We start from the raw sequence: 21,043 nt of genomic DNA, 5'->3' as shown, positions 1-21,043 counted from the left end.
TTTTTAGATGTATATATTGGTCCAGAAAATCTTTATACCAAACATTATTAAGATGGGGTTCCCGAGTAGTGCAGCAGTCTAAGGCACTGCATCTCAGTCCTAGAGGTGTCACTACAGACCCTGGTTTGATTCCAGGCTGTATCACAACCGGTTATGATTGGGAGTCCCATAGGGCGGCGCACAATTGGCCCAGCGTCATCCCGGTTAGGGTTTGGCTGGGGTAGGCCGTCATTGTAAATAAAAATGTGTTCTTAACTGACTTGCCTAGTTAAATAAAAGTTAAATCAAATAAAATAAAGATCTGATCCTTTGAACATTCACATGACTTGACCAAAGAGGAACTATTGTACGATACAGAAAGGTCTGCAGTTTACAAACAACAATGAGTTGAATCATATATTTGGGCTTTGAACAGGTCACATAACAATACTATATGCTCTTCAACTATTTCATTCTGAAATGTATTTCAAAATACATAGTCATATTAATTACTTTTTCAGATTTTCTCAAAATCCCAATTTTGATTGTCATTATTTGTGTCCTCTTGCAGTAACTATGTTGACACCACATTTCAATGTGTCCTGTCTAGACACTTGCAGTAACTATGTTGACACCACATTTCAATGTGTTTCTAGACAATGTGTCCTGTTGACACCACATTTCAATGTGTCCTGTCTAGACACTTGCAGTAACTATGTTGACACCACATTTCAATGTGTCCTGTCTAGACACTTGCAGTAACTATGTTGACACCACATTTCAATGTGTCCTGTCTAGACACTTGCAGTAACTATGTTGACACCACATTTCATGCATTTACACCAAACATAATTTGTTCAGTGGTGCATTTTGACATTGTACTAAATATAGTACAAGGATGTGAATGGGGTAAAAGTAATCCTAGAAGTAATCATTTTGTTTTTTCAAAAGTATCTGTAATCTGATAACAATAGTTTTTCTGTTAACGTAACGGATTACAGTTTATAAAAAATGTAATCCGCTACATGTAATCCGCTACTCCCCCAACCCTGGTTGAGGTTCTTGCCACTTCTTCTGATCTTTTTGATGTTTCAAAACAACATCCCACACAATTCAATGACAAAGGACCCAGCAACACAACCCACGGGATATGTGATCATGACAATAAATATAAATCTACAGTCCATCTCATATGAAACAATAATAAATAAATAACTTATTTGTGATAAATATGTTGGTTATAATACAGTAATTCAAAGAGATGCATGGCATCCATTTGGTAGAGTTCAACTCAACACTGAAAAATGCAATTATGGTATGGAAGATCTCTGTTTTGAAGGAATTAACATACTGTATGTTGACATTGTCAAAAGTGTTTTGAGCTTGTCGACCTGTGGTCAAATGCAATGCGATGTGGTCCTCTTTGAGTCAATATTTTCAGCAGTACCCCAGGTCAGTCTTATACATATCCCAACTGCTGTGAATATTCAAACCATTGTGTGGTCACCGTCTTGCCATTCACTCATGACAGTGTCCCATTGCCAACAAATCCACTTACAGGAAATTGACAACGGGAAGAGGCGTGGCCTCGCTCCACCATCATAGACACTACAGAATCTCCATTCTGCTTTGTACTCGGGACCAGCCCGGCTGCATATGTTTCGGAGCGACCACTTCTGCCCTTCCAGAACCCAGAGGCTCTCCCTAGACCCAGCCTCAATGGCGAGCCACCATTTGTATATTCTCAGGCAGGGGTGAGTGACAGCCAGTCGCCACCCCCTCCTATTCTCCCTCCTCCAGGCTGGCTCCCTCAGCCCATACACATGCAGCTGGCCGCCGACAGCGACTGGATGGTCTGCCACGCGGTGTGGGCGTCCATGAAGGACACGGGCTCGTAGCTGTCGGGCCGGCAGCAGGGGTGGGCGCTGACTCGCCGGGAGGTCCTCCGTGGCAGGGACCCGTCCTCCATCAGGGCCCTTAGAGCCAGGTCGTAGTTGGTCCTGGACGACTGGCAGGAGCCCACGCAAAACTTGAATAGGACGATCTCGTCCGAGTCGAAGCCCAGGCCCAAGTCCCGCACCCGCATCTCTCGTTTCTCCACCCTGCAGTCTGGGCTGCTCTGCTGGGGCTGCCGGCCCTTCCCTTTGCCCTTTCTATCCCTCTCTTTCTTCTTCCTCCTCTTCTTTTTATTGGCCGAGCCTTTTGGTTCGGCGTCGGAGTTGCGAGGGGAACGTCTCCCCCACCGGCCACCAGGGTGGTCGTCCACTTCGTCCATCACAGAGAGGTCTGAGAGAGAGGGAGAGAGATTTTGTTGTTTTATTTAGCCATAATTCTTCTTCTTTTTAATCTTCTTTCATTTAAATTCAATTTATTGACCTGAAAATTAGACAATACAATAGCAGTAGTGTTGTACTTGCATACATTATTATATGTACTATTATTATTACTACTACTGAATTGTATTTCATTTCCTCATTGCAATGTACTTAATTTTCTGAAATGCTGTACAATTGCTTTGTCAATATCTACAAATTGTACTTCATGCCAATAAAGCAATATGAATTTGATAGAGAGAGAGAAAGTTAAGATCAGTGGCTTATACTCTAGAATCGTATGGCACACCCTTCGTTTACTCTTCTCTTTTCATGGAGAACATCATGCCTGATTAACAAGTGCAAGGCTTAAATTGAAGGTCCTGTTGAACATGTAGATCTAGTTCCACTCTTACCATAGAGGCCATGCCAGGGGGAGTACGGGTCACTCTTCTCCTCTTGTTCCTCATCCACCTCAGGTAGAGTGTCTGGGAGCTGCCTTTCCCCCATCCCTCCCACCAGTCCCACAGCCTGGACAGAGTCTGCCTCCAAACCAGCGCCCATACAGGCCCCCTCCACCAGGGGCAGCAGAGAGACAACCATCCACAGCAGCACCTACAGGAGAGGACAGTCCATGAGAATTGGTACACGGAGCAGAGGACCAATGCAGCCAACAATATGACTATGACTAACTATAAATAAGGAGGATGATAAATATGATGATTATGGATGATGAAGTAAATCATGATGAATCTGGTGGTTATTATGATGACGGTAAAGCTAATAAGTAACTCACCTTCACATTCCTCAGGTGGTAAGGTGCACCTGCTGATGGTCTGGTGGTCACCCCTGGTCTGTCTCTCCTCCTCGTCCTCCATCTTGGCCCACCTGGAGAGAAAGCAGAACAAGGCCTCGCTCTGTCAATTGTCCCGACCTTAAGAACACACTCTTATAAGAATAACATAAACGAACAACATGATGCGGGCTGCTAGTGTCATCTTGTCGGTACATACAGACACAGAACGGCTCCTGTCCAGATAAAGGCTACCTGCAGTCAGATACCAGTCAAATACTTCTTTAGAAGGAGGTAGAGCTGGTTCTGGTGAAGGGGAACACGGGGATCACATACAGCGGTGATGCTTCACAGAGATCTTAGAGGAAACCACAGAGGTCGGAGGTCGTGATAAGGGGTTTGAGCATGGATTAAATGTAGATGTTTATATAGGAGGCGTATGGTGTGACCGGGTTAGCTGTATGTCAATGATAGCTCCGCACATCTCACCTAAGGACTGTTACTGTAAAGAACCTTCAAAGGCTCAAACACACATTTGACTGGCGTTCAGCAAATCAGCTGAAGGTCCCTGGTTTGACCCCGGGTTTTCGGCACCAACTTTGAGGTGAACAGTAAAGGAAAACAAACAAGTAAATAGCACTAATAGTGCAGATTCACACTCACTGAACTTGAAGACAGATTATGCTCAAAAAAAAGAAAGGGTGCTTGTTCCACTTAATTTGTTAAGACAGTCAAGCACCTTTTGCTAGAACAGCAGACTATTACATAAATACAGCTCAGAAACAGAAACCAGTGACATCACCTTTCCGTCTCTCTCCAAAGGGCTGAGGTGTCACTTTAGATTCATGGATCCAGCATCCTACACTACATTCATCTTCCATCCTACTGGTTCTCTCTGTCCTCTCAGCTCTCCATATATACCCCAGCTGATGTGCCATCCTACTGGTTCTCTCTGTCCTCTCAGCTCTCCATATATACCCCAGCTGATGTGCCATCCTACTGGTTCTCTCTGTCCTCTCAGGTCTCCATATATACCCCAGCTGATGTGCCATCCTACTGGTTCTCTCTGTCCTCTCAGCTCTCCATATATACCCCAGCTGATGTGCCATCCTACTGGTTCTCTCTGCCCTCTCAGCCCTCCATATATACCCCAGCTGATGTGCCATCCTACTGGTTCTCTCTGTCCTCTCAGCTCTCCATATATACCCCAGCTGATGTGCCATCCTACTGGTTCTCTCTGTCTTCTCAGCTCTCCACTGGTTCTCTCTGTATATACCCCAGCTGATGTGCCATCCTACTGGTTCTCTCTGTCCTCTCAGCTCTCCATATATACCCCAGATGATGTGCCATCCTACTGGTTCTCTCTGTCCTCTCAGCTCTCCATATATACCCCAGCTGATGTGCCATCCTACTGGTTCTCTCTGTCTTCTCAGCTCTCCATATATACCCCAGCTGATGTGCCATCCTACTGGTTCTCTCTGTCCTCTCAGCTCTCCATATATACCCCAGATGATGTGCCATCCTACTGGTTCTCTCTGTCCTCTCAGCTCTCCATATATACCCCAGCTGATGTGCCATTTAAGTAACACCATAGGAAACGTTCACACGTGGAGGGATTGACTAGAAACAACTCGTGTTCTCGAGAAAATCTTTATTCAATCTCCTCTGGGAATCTCAAAGCCCATTTAAGATTGATTTCGACATCATCAACAGATGCTATGGCGAAACAAAATTCAGCCCAGAGAGACCAAAAACAGCGACACATAACATGATTCAGTGAAAACAAGCATAGGCCTATCTATATAAGATGCATCAACAGTAATCTATCATCCATCAGATAGAAGCGAGGTATGTAAACTCTGCGGCAATGTTTCTAAATACAACCCTCAGGGTACGTCTCCAGTGGCACCCTATTCCCTTCATAGTGCACTACTTTTGGACAAGGCCCACAGGGACCTTGGTTAAAAATAGGGCTCTGGTCAAACGAAGTGCTCCATCAATGGAATAGGATGCCATGTGGGAAGCATCCTAGACAATCATCACAATGCTATCTTTACCCAGGACGAGGGAGTACTGACAAGATGACAGTACAAACGTTACGATAGGGTCTGTCTGTGCATCTCCAACCTGCTTCAGAGGCTTGACTATATCAATATAGTTACTGAGAAACAGTAAGTCAAATCAGGACCAGGGAGAATGCAGACGTCTGTCTCTTACAAAATGGAACCTGAAAAGCAGAGGGAAATGTGTGTGTGTGTTTGTGTGTATGCAGAGAGACTGCAATCCAACTCCCTCTCCCCTAACCTGATTTAAAAGCTGACCATTGTGAGAGAGAGAGGCTAAAGGGGCTTTTTCAACAGATCCCCTCTTGGTCCCTTGAGAGGCCTTGTTTTGAGTCCTTAATGCCACAGCTGGGAGCGTTTAGCCTCCTTTAGCCTTGTATGCTGGGTGTATGTGGGCCTGTCTGCCCGGCTCATTTCACCCCATCGCTCTGGAGCTGTTTACAGCCCAACGCCTCCAGCCCCTCAGGGGGTAGAAGGTGGAGGTGGGCTAGCCGAGTCCTGAAGACCTCCAGAACTTCAGAGCCTGTGTTCATGGTGTGTGTGTGTGTGTGTGTGTGTGTGTGTGTGTGTGTGTGTGTGTGTGTGTGTGTGTGTGTGTGTGTGTGTGTGTGTGTGTGAAGTGTGTGTATGTCTGTGTGTGATTGGCCTCACTGGTCTGATTAAAGGCTTTGGTTTGGTCAGCAGCCTCTTCATTCACAGAACTGAAACAAGGAGAGGTGATTGCTTGTCACCTTATATTTTGTTGTTGGTACAGTTTCCTCCCCTTATTGAATACACCCACGAATTACAGTACCAGTCAACAATTTGGAAACACCTACTCATTCAAGGGTTTTTCTTAGTTTGACTATTTTCTATATTGTAGAATATTAGTGAAGACATCATCACTATAAAATAACACATATGGAATCATGTAGTAATCAAAAAAGTGTGATGGAGTGCTGCATCAGATGACCTGACCTCCACAATCACCCAACCTTAACCCAATTGAGATGGACTGGGATGAGTTGGACTGCAGAGTGAAGGAAAAACAGCCAACGAGTGCTCAACATATGTGGGAACTCCTTCAAGACTGTTGGAAAAGCATTCCAAGTGAAGCTGTTTGAGAGAATGCTAAGAGTGTGCAAAGCTGTAATCAAGGCAAAGGTTGGCTACTTTGAAGAATCTAAAATCTAAAATCTATTTTGATTTGTTTAACACTTTTGGTTACTACATTGTTCCATATGTGCTATTTCATAGTTTTGATGTCAATATAGAAAATAGTCAAATTAAGAAAAACCCTTGAATGAGTAGGTGTGTCCAAATTTTTGACTGGTACTGTACATACGTACACATTGAATTGTAAATTTGCTCTGAGTAAGGTTAGGTTTGCAATGAGATGGGAAGAAAAATGTAACCTATCCTTATTGGTGAGAGTGGCAGGTAGCCTAGCGGTTAAGAGCTTTGGGTCACTAACCGAAAGGTCGCTGGTTCGAAACCCCAAGCCGACTAGGTGAATTAAATCTGTCGATGTGCCCTTGAGCAAGGCACTTAACCTTAATTGCTTCTGTAAGTCGCTCTGGATAAGAGCATCTGCTAAATGACTGAAATGTTTATATACAAATATTGTAAACAGTATTAAACAATAAATAATGACACATTCATAGTAAATAAAGTAAGTTGATATTTGCTCTTGGCCAGAGTGTGTTCCACCCAAGCCTAATATATGGACATAAACATGTTTGACATTATCATCACTGAGTTGGGTATAGCTAGCTATATCCATAACTACTTTTGAATTTTAGTTAGCGGTGGTTAAAGTTAACTGAAGTTTGAAGTGGCTGAAGAAAACCAGACCATGGATTACAGTTTCTCCAGGTCAATAGACTACTTTTAAGGTGAGGAACCATTTAACATCGAGTTGTAAAATCCTGAACTTCGCCTTTAACAGCCCAGATCCAGTCTCTCCAGAACAGAACAATCTTCTATAAGGAAGCCCATTAGAGGTGTTCTATCCTCCAGCATTACCTGTCACAGACAGAGCCCTACAGCAGGGGGACAGACCTCACTAAATCACCATCACAATAAAAGGGGAGAAAGAGGAGATTCAATTACTAGCCACTATCGTGTCTTCCCCTGATCATAACCAGACACACTTTTATCTGGGTACAGACACTTCCATAACACCTATGATGATATACACGGCATGTATGTTCCTTATTCATTCTGGTTCCTGTGCAAACCTGTTCTAATATGTCCAGTCCATCCAGTCAGAACAGACCATTTGTACACCTGGCGGTTGACAACTTGTTGCTTTTCAGATTCTGTACTATGCTGGTAGCAAACACACACACCCATAATCTCCACAGTCCCGTACTGTGTGTTCTTATGTGTTAAAGTGGTGGGTTTGGGTTTGATTCATCCCTTAAAGTGGTGGGTTCGGGTTCGATTCATACCCTCCCTCACATCACTTCTTGTTGAACGCGGAACGAGGAAGAGCTGCGGTTTTGATTGTTTGGAAAGTTTGTTGTTTGAAAGTGCATTGGAAAGTTCTTGGTAGCTAGCTAGCTTCTTAGGTTGGATCCCGCAACGCATTTGGCATCAGTTGCTGGGACTGCTTGTCTCTTTCCAGTGATCCTGCCGACCAAGGACGGGTCTGAGGCGTCGAAGCTAGCCTAGCTGCTAGCTATCTGCATATCAAGCTAGCAGGGTAGCCTTGAGCGCAGCCCACAACGCGCAGCCCACAGCCCACAACGCGGTTAGCTGTTTGTTGTTTTCAATCTTCGCTGTGACCTGCCCTGTCTGGAACTGCGAGGAGTAACAGCATAACCTACGTTGCTAGCTACCATGACAAAGGACAAAGCCAGCGGGAGTACTGTTGAGGACAGTGGTGTCTCTCTATCACACGTGTAGGATCCTTTAAACTAACAAAAAGAAACCTACAGTACAAGCAAATGTTACAACAACAAGACATTAGCTTCAAGTGTTTTGCCAAATACTTGTGGAGTCAACTAATAAAAGAATGGCCGACCTGACCAGAGAGGTCCAGGGCCTGAAGAATAGTTTGCAGTTCTCCCAGGGTCAGCTCGATGAGTTGAAACAGGAGAACGGCAAAATGACAGCAATCTGTAAGTCATTGAGAGAGGACATCAGTTCTGTGTGTGAATCCATGATAACAATGACGGATACATCTCGAGGGACAATCAAGGTGGAACAACATGGTTGTGGATGGAATTGCAGAATCTCCACATGAGACCTGGACAGAGTCTGAGGACAAAGTGAGGGAATTGATCTCTAAGACATTGAAGATGGACCACAGGAAGATTGAGGTGGAGCACGCCCACAGGACTGGAAAACCCACCACCGGCCCAGGTGACAGACCCAGGCCAATAGTGGTCAAGTTTCTGAGGTTCAAGGACAAGGTAGCTGTTCTGGAAAGAGCCAAGTACTGGAGAGGAACTTATATCTTCCTCAATGAGGACAATCCTGAAGCTGTGCGCCAAAAGAGGAAAGAACTGATCCCAGTCATGAAAGCTGCCAGAGCGAGTGGGGACATTGCTTACATCCGCTATGACAGGCTCATTGTCCACCAGAAGCCTGGAAGGGGTGAGAGAGCCAAGCCTATGGGTTCGTAGCTTCAAATTTGCAGCACACACACACACACCAATTGATTAATGGACTGCAGAATGTGCTTTGTTTGCTCTTTTCAGTATTATGTCTATCTCTGATAAACTACCCAGGAAAGGGCTGAAAATAGCCCATATTAATATTTGTAGCCTTAGAGTTAAGGTTAATGAAATCAATAACTTGTTAACATCAGATAACATTCATATATTAGCCATTTCTGAGACTCACTTAGATAATACATTTGATGATACATCAGTAGCAATACAAGGATATAGCATCTATAGAAGAGACAGAAATGCTAATGGGGGAGGTGTTGCTGTATATATTCAGAACCATATCCCTGTAATGTTTAGAGAAGATAAGTGTTGTGGTTGTAGGTTCACTTGGAACATCCAAAGCCTTTTCTTTTGGGGTGTTGCTATAGGCTAACAGTCAGTATCTCAATAATACGTGTGAAATGTTTGATAGTGTATGTGATATAAACAGAGAGTTCTACTTTCTTGGGAATCTGAATATTGACTGGTTTTCGTCAAGCTTCTTAACTTAACCAGTGCCTGTCATCTGGTTCAGGTTATTAATCAACCTATCAGGGTGTTTACAAACACTACAGGAAGAAGATAATCCACATGTATCGATCACATTTTTACTAATACTGTAGAACTTTGTTCTAAAGCTGTATCCGTACACATTGGATGCAGTGATCACAATATAGTGGCTATATCCAGGAAAGCCAAAGTTACATAAACTGGGCCTAAAATAGTGTATAAGAGATCATACAAAATATTTTGCTGTGACTCTTGTGTGGATGATGTTGAAAATATTTCTTGGTCTGATGTGATTATTGAGGAGCATCCAGACGCTGCACTTGATGAACTTATGAAATTGCTTCTTCCAATTATTGATAAACATACACCTGTTAAGAAACAGACTGTTAGAACTGTTAAGGATCCATGGATTGATGAGGAATTGAAAAACTGTATGGTTGAAAATGGGGGAAAGGGAGTGGCAATTAAGTCTGGCTGCACATCTGACTGGCTTACGTACAGCAAATTGAGAAATTATGTGATGGAATGTGATAAAGAATGATGATAAAAAACTTTGGAGTACTTTAAAAGAAATTATGGGCAAAAAGACAAAATTCAACTCCATCTTTCATCCAATCAGATGGCTTATTCATCATGAAAAATTTGATGTTGCCAATTATTTTATTGATGATTTCATTGGCAAAGTGGGCAAACTTAGACAGGAAATGCCAACAACGAACAGTGAGCAATTGTATTCATGCAAAGGAAAGTATTGCAAGTTTGAATTTTGTAAAGTTAGAAAAATTATTGTTATCGATCAATAATGACAAACCTGGCATTGACAATTTAGATGGAAAGCTACTGAGGATGGTAGCTGACTCTCTAGCCACTCCTATCTGTCATATTTTTAATCTGAGCCTAGAGGAAAGCCTTTGTCCTCAGGCCTGGAGGGAAGCCAAAGTCATTCCGCTACCCAACAGTGGTAAAGCAGCCTTTACTGGTTCTAACAGCAGACCTATCAGCTTGCTGCCAGCTCTTAGCAAACTGTTGGAAAAATTGTGTTTGACCAAATACAATGCTATTTCTCTGTAAACAAATTAACAACAGACTTTCAGCATGCTTATAGAGAAGGGCACTCAACATGTACTGCACTGACACAACTGATTGATGATTGGCTGAAAGAAATTGATAAGAAGATTGTGAGAGCTTTACTGTTAGATTTCAGTGCAGCCTTTGATATTATTGACCATAAGCTGTTGCTGAAAAACTTATGTGTTATGGCTTTTCAACCTCTGCCATATTGTGGATTCAGAGCTATCTACAGTATCTAATAGAACTCAAAGGGTTTTCATTAATGGAAGCTTCTCTAATGTCAAGCATGTAAAGTGTGGTGTCCCGCAGGTCAGCTCTCTAGGCCATCTACTCTTTTCTATTTGTACCAATGACCTGCCACTGGTATTAAACAAAGCATGTGTGTCCATGTATGCTGATGATTCATCCATATAGCATCAGCAACCACAGCTAATGAAGTCACTGAAACCCTTAACAAAGAGTTGCAGTCTGTTTTGGAATGGGTTGCCAGTAATAAACTGGTCCAGAACATCTCTAAAACTAAGAACATTTGTATTTAGTACAAATCATTCCTTAAGTTCTAGACCTCAGCTAAATCTGGTAATGAATGGTGTGGCTGTTGAACAAGTTGAGGAGACTAAATTACTTGGCGTTACTTTAGATTGTAAACTATCATGGTCAAAACATATAGATTCAATGGTTGTAAAGATGGGAAGAGGACTGTCTGTAATAAAGAGATGCTCTGCTTTTTTTGACACTACACTCCAAAAAGCAAGTTCTACAGGCTCTAGTTTTATCTTATCTTGATTATTGTCCAGCCGTGTGGTCCAGTGCTGCAAGGAAATAACTAGTTAAGCTGCAGCTGGCCCAGAACAGAGCGGCACGCTTTGCTCTTAATTGTAATCAGAGGGCTGATATAAATACTATACATGCCAGTCTCTCTTGGTTAAGAGTTGAGGAGAGACTGACTGCATCACCTTCTTTTTTATAAGAAACGATATGTTGAAAATCCCAAATAGTTTGCATAGTCAACTTATACACAGCTCTGACACACACACTTAGCCCACCAGACATGCCACCAGGGGTCTTTTCACAGTCCTCAAATCCAGAACAAACTCAAGAAAGCGTACAGTATTATATCTCATATTGCTCAAATAAACAGAAAACCCGGTTTCAAAAAACAGATAAAGCAACACATCGTGGCCCAACGCCTCTCCCCTATTTGACCTAGATCATTTGTGTGTATTCATTCATATGTAGGCTATGTGTGCCTTTAAAAAAAGTAGTTCTTTGAGCTGTTCTTGTCTATTGATGTTCTGTATTATGTCATTCTCTATTGTGTTTCATGTTTTCTGTGGACCCCAGGAAGAGTAGCTGCTGCTTTTGCAACAGCTAATGGGGATCCTAATAAAATACCAAATACCACTCTGACCACAATGTGCCAGATATGTCCTTCTAACTGACGCTAGACTAAACTGTAGTCAGCAGCGACAAAACCAGAGGATCTGATTATGCTGCATAATCCCCTAATGCCTTCCAGGCTGGAGTGAGGAGGAGGTAATTGCTTGTTAGTGCCAGTTTCCACTCTTTAGCTCAGCTGTCGCCTGTCAAAAACCCACAGAACTCTGCCTAAAATGAGAAACAGATACCTGCCAATGTGTGCGGCTCAGATAACCCTGGTCAGAAGCAGCCAATCAGAAGGTGTGTACAACACTTCTCTGGGCTGGAGATCCCTGGAGGAGATGCTAGCTAGAGTATCCGGATAGACAATGTCAGTGTGTTTTCTTGCATTGAAGAGTTCTATGAAAGTTAGTCTCTGGTGGGCAAGATATGGTTTTGGGTTCTACTTACTGGAGACTTTTCTGCTCTATGTGACCATCTTGACATAGTCTTAGGTAAGAGGGCTGTATTTCTCAGGTATATCACACGAAGATACACAACAGAAGAGCCATTACATATCAGATCAAAGACGGCTAATGAGATATTACTGCTTTCATTCATACTAAGAGATTAGTATCAAAAGTTCTTCATCAAGCTGAACAGCCCCAGCCTGGTGCCATATATATTTGTGTCGTCTTGCCAACTCCTAAGGTAACTGTCACACCACATTGACACATTCATTTTCATGCTAGGCATTGGCAAGACAGCACAAACAGATCTGAGATCAGGCTATACCAGTGCAGAGTCATTGTTAAGACACCCATGAGGACTGAAGACTAAGGTAAGAGAGGGTCCACTATCAATGTTTTGGACATAGTGGCTCTGGATGGGAGAGAGAGTAGTACAACTGAACTTCAATCCTTAAAGCTGAGAGAAGATAAGGTGAAACGGCGCCACTGGTCACCCCAGGCGCATTTGTTATTGTTTCTGACCTACACTGGGATATGCCTAACCCCCTGGTTGTCCTACAATCTAAACTAGATGCCCTCAATCTCACACAAATGATCAAGGAATTTACCAGGTACAACTATACATCTGTAACCATGGGCACCCTCTTAGATATCATCCTGACCAACTAGCCCTCTAAATACACCTCTGCTCTCTTCAACCAGGATCTCAGCGATCACTGCCTCATTGCCTGTGTCCGTAATGGGTCTGCGGTCAAACAACCACCCCTCATCACTGTCAAACGCTCCCTAAAACACTTCAGCGAGCAGGCCTTTCTAATCGATGTGGCCCGGGAATCCTGGAAGGATATTGACCTCATTCCGTCAGTAGAAGATGCCTGGTGGCACTTTAAAAGTGCTTTCCTCACCATCTTAAATAAGCATGCCCCACTCAAAACATGTAGAATTAAGAACAGATATAGGCCCTGGTTCACCCCAGACTTGACTGCCCTTGACCAGCACAAAAAACATCCTGTGGCATTCTGCATTAGCATCGTATAGCCCCCGTGATATGCAACTTTTCGGGGAAGTCAGGAACCAATACACTCTCTCAGTTAGGAAAGAGAAGGCTAGCTTTTTCAAATAGAAATTTGCATCCTGTAGCAATAATTCCCAAACCTTTTGGGACACTGTAACGTCCATGAAGAATAAGAGCACCTCCTCCCGGCTGCACACTGCACTAAGGCAAGGAAGCACTGTCACCACCGATAAATCTACGATAATCAAAAATATCAATAAGTATTTTTCTACTGCTGGCCATGCTTTCCACCTGGCTACCCCTACCCCAGCCAACAGCTGGGCACCGCCCGCTGCAACTTGCCCAAGTCCCCCCCCCACGCTTCTGCTTCACCCAAATCCAGACAGCTGATGTTCTGAAAGAGTTGCAAAATCTGGATCCCTAAAAATCAGCTGGGCTCGGCAATCTGGACCCTCTCTTTCTAAAATGATCCGCCAAAATTGTTGAAACCCCTATTTTCTAGCCTCTCTTTCGTATCATCTGAGATTCCCGAAGATTGGAAAGCTTCCGCGGTCATCCCTCTCTTCAAAAGGGGGAGACCCAAACTGTTATAGACCTATATCCATCCTGCCCTTCCGTTCTAAAATCTTGGAAAGTCAAGATAACAAACAGATCACCGAACATTTAGAATCCCACCGTACCTACTCCGCTATGCAATCTGGTTTCAGAGCTGGTCATGGGTGCACCTCAGCCACGCTCAAGGTCCTAAACAATATCATAACCGCCATTGATAAAGACAGTACTGTGCAGCCCTCTTCATCGACCTGGCCACAGCATTCTTATTGGCAGACTCCACAGCCTTGGTTTCTCAAATGACTGCGTCGCCTGGTTCACCAACTACTTCTCTGACAGAGTTCAGTGTGCCCAATCGGAGGGCCTGTTGTCCGGACCTCTGGCAGTCTCTATGGGGGTGCCCCAGGGTTCAATTCTCAGGCCGACTCTTTTCTCTGTATATATGAATGTTGTTGCTCTTTCTGCTGGTGATTCTCTTCAACCGTTTGCTGCCCGCACCCGCCCGCCCGACTAGCATCACTACTCTGGATGGTTCTCACTTAGAATATGTGGACAACTACAAATACCTAGGTGTCTGGTTAGATTGTAAACTCTCCTTCCAGACTCACATTAAGCATCTCCAGTCCAAAATTAAATCTAGAATCGGCTTCCTATTTCGCAACAAGGCCTCCTTCACTCATGCTGCCAAACATACCCTTGTAAAACTGACTATCCTACCGATTCTTGACTTCGGCGATGTCATTTACAAAATAGCCCCCAACACTCTACACAGCAAACTGGATGTAGTCTATCATAGTGCCATCCATTTTGCCACCAAAGCCCCATATACTACCAACCATTTATTTATTTATTTAGCTCCTTTGCACCCCATTATTTTTATTTCTACTTTGCACATTCTTCCATTGCAAAACTACCATTCCAGTGTTTTACCTGCTATATTGTATTTACTTTGACACCATGGCCTTTTTTACCTTTACCTCCCTTCTCACCTCATTTGCTTACATTGTATATAGACTTGTTTATACTGTATTATTGACTGTATGTCAGTTTTACTCCATGTGTAACTCTGTGTCGTTGTATCTGTCGAACTGCTTTGCTTTATCTTGGCCAGGTCGCAATTGTAAATGAGAACTTGTTCTCAACTTGCCTACCTGGTTAAATAAAGGTGAAAGAAAAAAAATAATCCGACCTGTATGCTCTCGGCCCTCGCTACATATTCGTCACCAAACCCACTGGCTCCAGGTCATCTATAAGTCTTTGCTAGGTAAAGCCCCGCCTTATCTCAGCTCACTGGTCACCATAGCAACACCCACCCATAGCACGCACTCCAGCAGGTATATTTCACTGGTCATCCCCAAAGCCAACACTTACTTTGTCCGCCTTTCCTTCCAGTTCTCTGCTGCCAATGACTGGAACGAATTGCAAAAATTACTGAAGCTGGAGTCTTATATCTCACTCTCTAACTTTAAGCATCAGCTGCCAGAGCAGCTTACCGATCACTGTACCTGTACACAGCCAATCTGTAAATAGCACTTCTTGCTCTTTTGCACCCCAGTATCTCCACTTGCACGTCATCATTGCACATCTATCACTCCAGTGTTCATGTTAAATTGTAATTGTTTTGCCTCTATGGCCTATTTATTGCCTTTACCTCCCTACTCTTCTACATTTGCACACATTGTACATATATTTTTCTACTATGTTATTGAACTGTACGTTTGTTTATGTGTAACTCTGTGTTGTTGTTTTTGTCAACTGCTTTGCTTTATCTTGTCCAGGTCACAGTTGTAAATGAGAACTTGTTCTCAACTGGCCTACCTGGTTAAATAAAGGTTCAATTTAAAACATTTAAAAAGGGAGAGACAGAGGGAGAAAGGGAGAGATAGGGAGATTGAGAGAGGGAGAATGAGAGGGAGAGGAAGAGTTGGAGAGAGAGAGTGATGGAAGAGAGTGAGAGAGAGGGATAATGAGAGTGGGAGAATGAGAAAGGGAGAGAGGGAGAGGGAGAGAGAGGGAGAGAGAGGGAGAGGGAGAGTGCGAAAGGGAGAGAGAGAGCGAGAGAGGGAGAATGAGAGAGGGAGAGTGGGAGAGAGAGAAAAAGAGTGAGAGAGAGTGAGAGAGTGATAGAGGGGGAGAATGAGAGAGGGAGAGTGGGAGAGAGAGAAAAAGAGTGAGAGAGAGTGAGAGAGTGATAGAGGGGGAGAGTGAGATATACAGTTGAAGTCGGAAGTTTATTTACACTTAGGTTGGAGTCATTAAAACTTGTTTTTCAACCACTTCAAAAATGTCTTGTTAACAAACTATAGTTTTGGCAAGTCGGTTAGGACATTTACTTTCACAAGTAATTTTTCCAACAATTGTTTACAGATTATTTAACTTATAATTCACTATATCACAATTCTAGTGGGTCAGAAGTTTACATACACTAAGTTGACTGTGCCTTTGAACAGCTTGGAAAATTCCATAAAATTGTGTCATGGCTTTAGAAGCTTCTGATAGGCTAATTGACATCATTTGTAAAGTGGTGATCCTAACTGACCTAACTGAGAGGGAATTTTTACTAGGATTGAATGACAGGAATTGTGAAAAACTGAGTTTAAATGTATTTGGCTAAGGTGTATGTAAACTTCAAATATATATATATATATATATATATATATATATAGAGAGAGAGAGAGAGAGAGAGAGAGAGAGAGAGAGAGAGAGAGAGAGAGAGAGAGGATGAAAATGTTGGATACATTATATAGAGATATCTATAAAAAAACTCATAGAGCAGAAACAGCACACAAACACCCCCCCCCAACTCTACCCCCAACAAACCTTCCCTTGCCCTCCCTCACTAATTTATTTAAATTCAGTTCAGTGTGGGTCCAGGCCCAGGGAAAGCTGACCATTAGTGTGTCTGGATGAACAAATGCCCTGCAAAGCGTTTCCGTGTCGCCTACTTGTCTTGAGCCCCTCTCGTAATGACCTGCTGGCCCGTCAGTTCAAAGCAGACCATGACACCATGATGAATGGAGCTGACCCAGCCATTTCAGAAGAATACAGCTGTGGTAACTATCGCTTTGTTCTAAATGTAAGTCTGTTAAATCAGCAATAGACATTAAGAGCAATAATACATGTATAATTCTAGTATACTTAGCAGTTTGTGTCAACTGCAAGAAAGTAAGACACAAATGGAAGAGTGAGCAGTTTTTTTTTTTAAGTACAAATTGAAATGTATTTTAGTCAGAGCATGCCCCCTTCACTTCACCCCAAAATACGTATTGTGGCTCAGTGAGTTCTCTAAACAATTCCAGATTGAGATTGAGGTTGCCCTGTGGCACTCCGGGTTGTATAATCTATTTCTCATGACTTATTCTCCTACATCTCATCTTAAAGGCTCAATCAGGGTGACATTATCCAGTAACGTCAGTCACACTCTCACAGACAAGGCAAGCCAGACACACCTCCCCTGCGTAGACGTCTACATGGAAATCTATTACACTGGATTTCTACATCTTACAGGAAGTCATATGTAAAACCTGCAGTTGATACCAATTTTTAAATGATCTAATATTTGCTTACCACTAGAGGGGGAGGGACTAGAACTTGAATAACACTTGAGTTTAGTGACTAGCGAGTTAATAACAAAATATATAACGTGTTGATCCATTTTTACATTGCGCTGGAACTAACTGCCTGTCAGAGGCAATACAGGTAGATATTAAGATGCAATGAGCAATGAAAGAGGAGCGAAGAAGAAGCATCAGTGTGTAGAGATATACACCTCTAAAACCAAACAGCAGCTTTTCATACCCATAAACTCCAAGCGTGTTTAAAAAGGCCATGCAGGCCAGAAGGAGGTCGCAGTCAAAGGGAAAAGGAGTGTCCAGTTGATCTGACCACTACTAACCGGGGTGCAGACCTCCATGACCTTTGACCCGAGGAAGTGGAACCAGTGGAGGCTCAGTCCCATTCAAAATCCAATTTTCCCTAACGCTAACCCATACCCTAACCCTAACCCAAAAACCTAACCTTAACCCTAGCTTCTTAACCCTAACAATAATTCTAACCTTAACCCTAAACCCCCTAGAAAAAGCATTTGACCTTGTGGGGACCAACAAAATGTTCCCAGTTGGTCAAATGTTTGTTTGTTTACTATTCAAACACACACACACACACCACTACCCGGGAGTGAGATTCCAAAGTAAATGGACAGTCTTAAATCAACATAGCCCAGTTCCCTGACCTCCCCAATCTACACAGTGCTGCTGGCCGAACGCTGAGACCGAAGCCGCCACTGCATCAGCACGCAGCCTTCCCATTAGAGGTGAGTATGAGGTCAACTGACAGAAGACCAGTAGTTAGAGACCAGTAGTTAGAGACCTGTAGTTAGAGACCAGTAGTAGGAGACCTGTAGTTAGAGACCAGTAGTTAGAGACCTGTAGTTAGAGACCTGCAGTTAGAGACCAGTAGTTATAGACCAGTAGTTAGAGACATGTAAATAGAGACCAGTAGATAGAGTCCAGTATTTAGAGACCAGTAGATAGAGACCTGTATTTAGAGACATGTAGCTAGAGACCAGTAGTTAGAGACCAGTAGTTAGAGACCAGTAGTTAGAGACATGTAAATAGAGACCAGTAGATAGAGTCCAGTATTTAGAGACCAGTAGATAGAGACCAGTATTTAGAGACCTGTATTTAGAGACCTGTAGTTAGAGACCATTAGTTAGAGACCTGTAGTTAGAGACCTGTTGTTATAGACCATTAGTTAGAGACCAGTAGTTAGAGACCTGTAGTTAGAGACCTGTAGTTAGAGACCAGTAGTTAGAGACCTGTAGTTAGAGACCTGTAGTTAGAGACCAGTAGTTAGAGACCTGTAGTTAGAGACCTGTAGTTAGAGACCAGTAGTTTGAGGCCTGTAGTTAGAGACCAGTAGTTAGAGACCTGTTGTTATAGACCTGTAGTTAGAGACCAGTAGTTAGAGACCTGTAGTTAGAGACCAGTAGTTAGAGACCTGTAGTTAGAGACCAGTAGTTAGATAGCATGAAGAGAAACATGTAGGGCACAGGGTTTTGACAGTCCAGAGAGCACCAGAACATCAACATTACACAGCATCAAAAGAAAAGGCAATGAAGCGTTTCGCATGTATGTGTTTGCTTATTGATTACCAATAAGAGGGCATGGTCAGATTGAAAGAGGTTTGCCAATCAGACAGGTACAAACAGCTGAACACCATGCAGGTAACCATGAGGAGGTGAGAGACTACCCGAGAGAGACCAGCCAAGGCAAACAATTCTCACAGTTCTCTAGCACCTGGGAGGCAATGGAAATCAGGGAAAATGCATACTCCTGTGTGTGAGGTAGTGTGCACGCTCTGAGGGGGACACACATTGAACATTAGCAGGTGTGTGTGAATGACGATTTGATATTCAGATTGCAGCCCACCGCTGGCGAGGGTCACTCACTAATACTTCCTGACTGCCACTATTTCCTCAAAGTAAGAGATTATCTGGCCCTACTAGGGAATTGGCACAAGAACAAAGGTCAAGGAGAACATATATTGTAGTCAATCTAGCCTACATTGGGCAGGGCCATTGTCAATGTACACACAGAATGAGCTTTTCAGAGCTCATTTGAAACACAAAGATGAAAGGGCTGAATTATTAATATAAAGATAGTTAGTGTTCAATAGGTTTACAGATACACAATCAGTAGAGGGTATAATAGATAAATATTTTATGATAAAAATACCAATAGGTCTGCATAGAAAATCTGGTGACTCATAAAGTCAGGGCAATATAGATGGCAGCTGTGAGCAAAGAGTTATGTATGACAAAAACAGCTGATGTGAAAAGAATGCCTTTGACATCAAACCAGCTATTGAATTGTTGTCAAAGCAAACACCAAGACAAGGGAAATAACGAATGACAGGCGAGGACTGTAGCTTTCATGGCAACCATGTACAATTACGCACAAGTAAACGAATAGGAATGTAATTAAATGTAATTTACATTTAACCTATGTCACAATTTTAAATTAATGATATGCCTAATGTAGTCGTAATGCATTATTTCCTACTCAAACAAATATTATTATTTGTAGAATTCAATTATAAATTGTGCGTTACTTTACCTGCTATCCAATGCGTTTTAGTCCAATCTGCGTGCGCGCCAGTGAGGTCAGACACTTTTCCCCAGCAAGCCCCTGGTCGGCTGTGGAGCATGGCTTGGCGGTGAAAATTCACACAACGATGTCCTTTAAAGGTACATAATTCTCATGCGTCCAACTTTTCAGGTTATGTCCTCTTTGCTTGAAGTTTAAAAAAAAAATCTTCAAAGGCTTTGGTTTCAGGAGAGCACTAAAGGCGCCTCCCTCTATGCGGCCAAGCCTTTCTGTTCTGCTCTCCACCAAATCCTTTCAGTTTCACCCTGCATAGGAACAGAATAAATATCATTCTAATTACACCCTGCTTAGGAACAGAATAAATATAATTCTAATTACACCCTGCATAGGAACAGAATAAATATAATTCTAATTACATCAAAAGTTGAATTGTACACATAAATACGCACATTACCAAAATATTTATGCTGCAATCTTGTGGGATAATTCCGTTGATTATTTCATGATGAGCACATCTGTGGACATGTCAAACAATGCTTTATCAGGTCAAACAAACAATTGCATGAACACACTTTATTTTCTGTGTGTGTGTGTGTGTGTGTGTGTGTGTGTGTGTGTGTGTGTGTGTGTGTGAGAGAGAGAGAGAGAGAGAGAGAGAGAGAGAGAGAGAGAGAGAGAGAGAGAGAGAAGGGGGGGGGCATAAAAACATAATGGAGCAGAGAGACTTCGGGTCATGTATGATGAGTTACAGGTGACTCAACGTCTTAAGTTTCATGCATTGTTAGTGACATTTATTTCCCACCGCTGAACAAGTAGGCCCAAGGCAAGCATTTCGCTACACCCGCAACAACATCTGCTAAATATGTGTATGTGACCAATAAAATGTTATTAGATTTGATTTAGGTTATATGTCTAGTTTCTTCCCCCATACTCGGACTTGCTCAGTCTTGCCTCCTAACATTGATACAAATACGAGTAAACAAAGCGCCAGGAACGCGCATAACCTTAAGGCTTTTCCAGGATTATTCCACAATAAAATGTTCAAACAAAAATGTTCCAAGGTACAAGTTATGTTTTGGATATAGAACCGCAGCCCGGCTATGTCCTTGGTATGGAAACGTTGCGTCTCACATTCAGACAGTGTCCCTCGCCCAGAACTTGGAACTCGATGCCG

At 42.8% G+C, this 21,043-nt stretch overlaps 1 protein-coding gene across 1 annotated transcript; it reads right to left on the bottom strand.

Annotated features, from left to right (window-relative positions):
• Positions 1-661: 661 nt before the first annotated feature.
• On the bottom strand, positions 662-20,152 carry LOC115101819 (artemin-like). Its single transcript, XM_029621292.2, has 4 exons — positions 19,879-20,152; positions 3,088-3,179; positions 2,708-2,906; positions 662-2,265 (listed from the first exon to the last, which is right to left on the bottom strand). Exons 1-4 carry the CDS (start codon positions 19,967-19,969, stop codon positions 1,790-1,792), a joined length of 858 nt encoding a protein of 285 aa, XP_029477152.2. The 5' UTR covers positions 19,970-20,152; the 3' UTR covers positions 662-1,789.
• Positions 20,153-21,043: the final 891 nt, after the last annotated feature.

The sequence above is a fragment of the Oncorhynchus nerka genome, linkage group LG20 (assembly GCF_034236695.1).
Source record: "Oncorhynchus nerka isolate Pitt River linkage group LG20, Oner_Uvic_2.0, whole genome shotgun sequence".
Taxonomy (NCBI): domain Eukaryota; kingdom Metazoa; phylum Chordata; class Actinopteri; order Salmoniformes; family Salmonidae; genus Oncorhynchus; species Oncorhynchus nerka.
The sequence above is the reverse complement of the archived record's forward strand: the minus strand, read 5'-3'. Positions and strand labels throughout refer to the sequence as shown.

What these genes read in the sequence shown, in the direction of transcription:
- LOC115101819 (XM_029621292.2), bottom strand. Translation starts at nt 19,969, where the DNA reads ATGCTCCACAGCCGACCAGGGGCTTGCTGGGGAAAAGTGTCTGACCTC. An exon ending in TAAAACGCATTGGATAGCAG is followed by an intron (nt 3,180 to 19,878) that starts GTAAAGTAACGC and finishes CTTTCTCTCCAG; the next exon opens with GTGGGCCAAGATGGAGGACG. An exon ending in ACCACCTGAGGAATGTGAAG is followed by an intron (nt 2,907 to 3,087) that starts GTGAGTTACTTA and finishes CCTCTCCTGTAG; the next exon opens with GTGCTGCTGTGGATGGTTGT.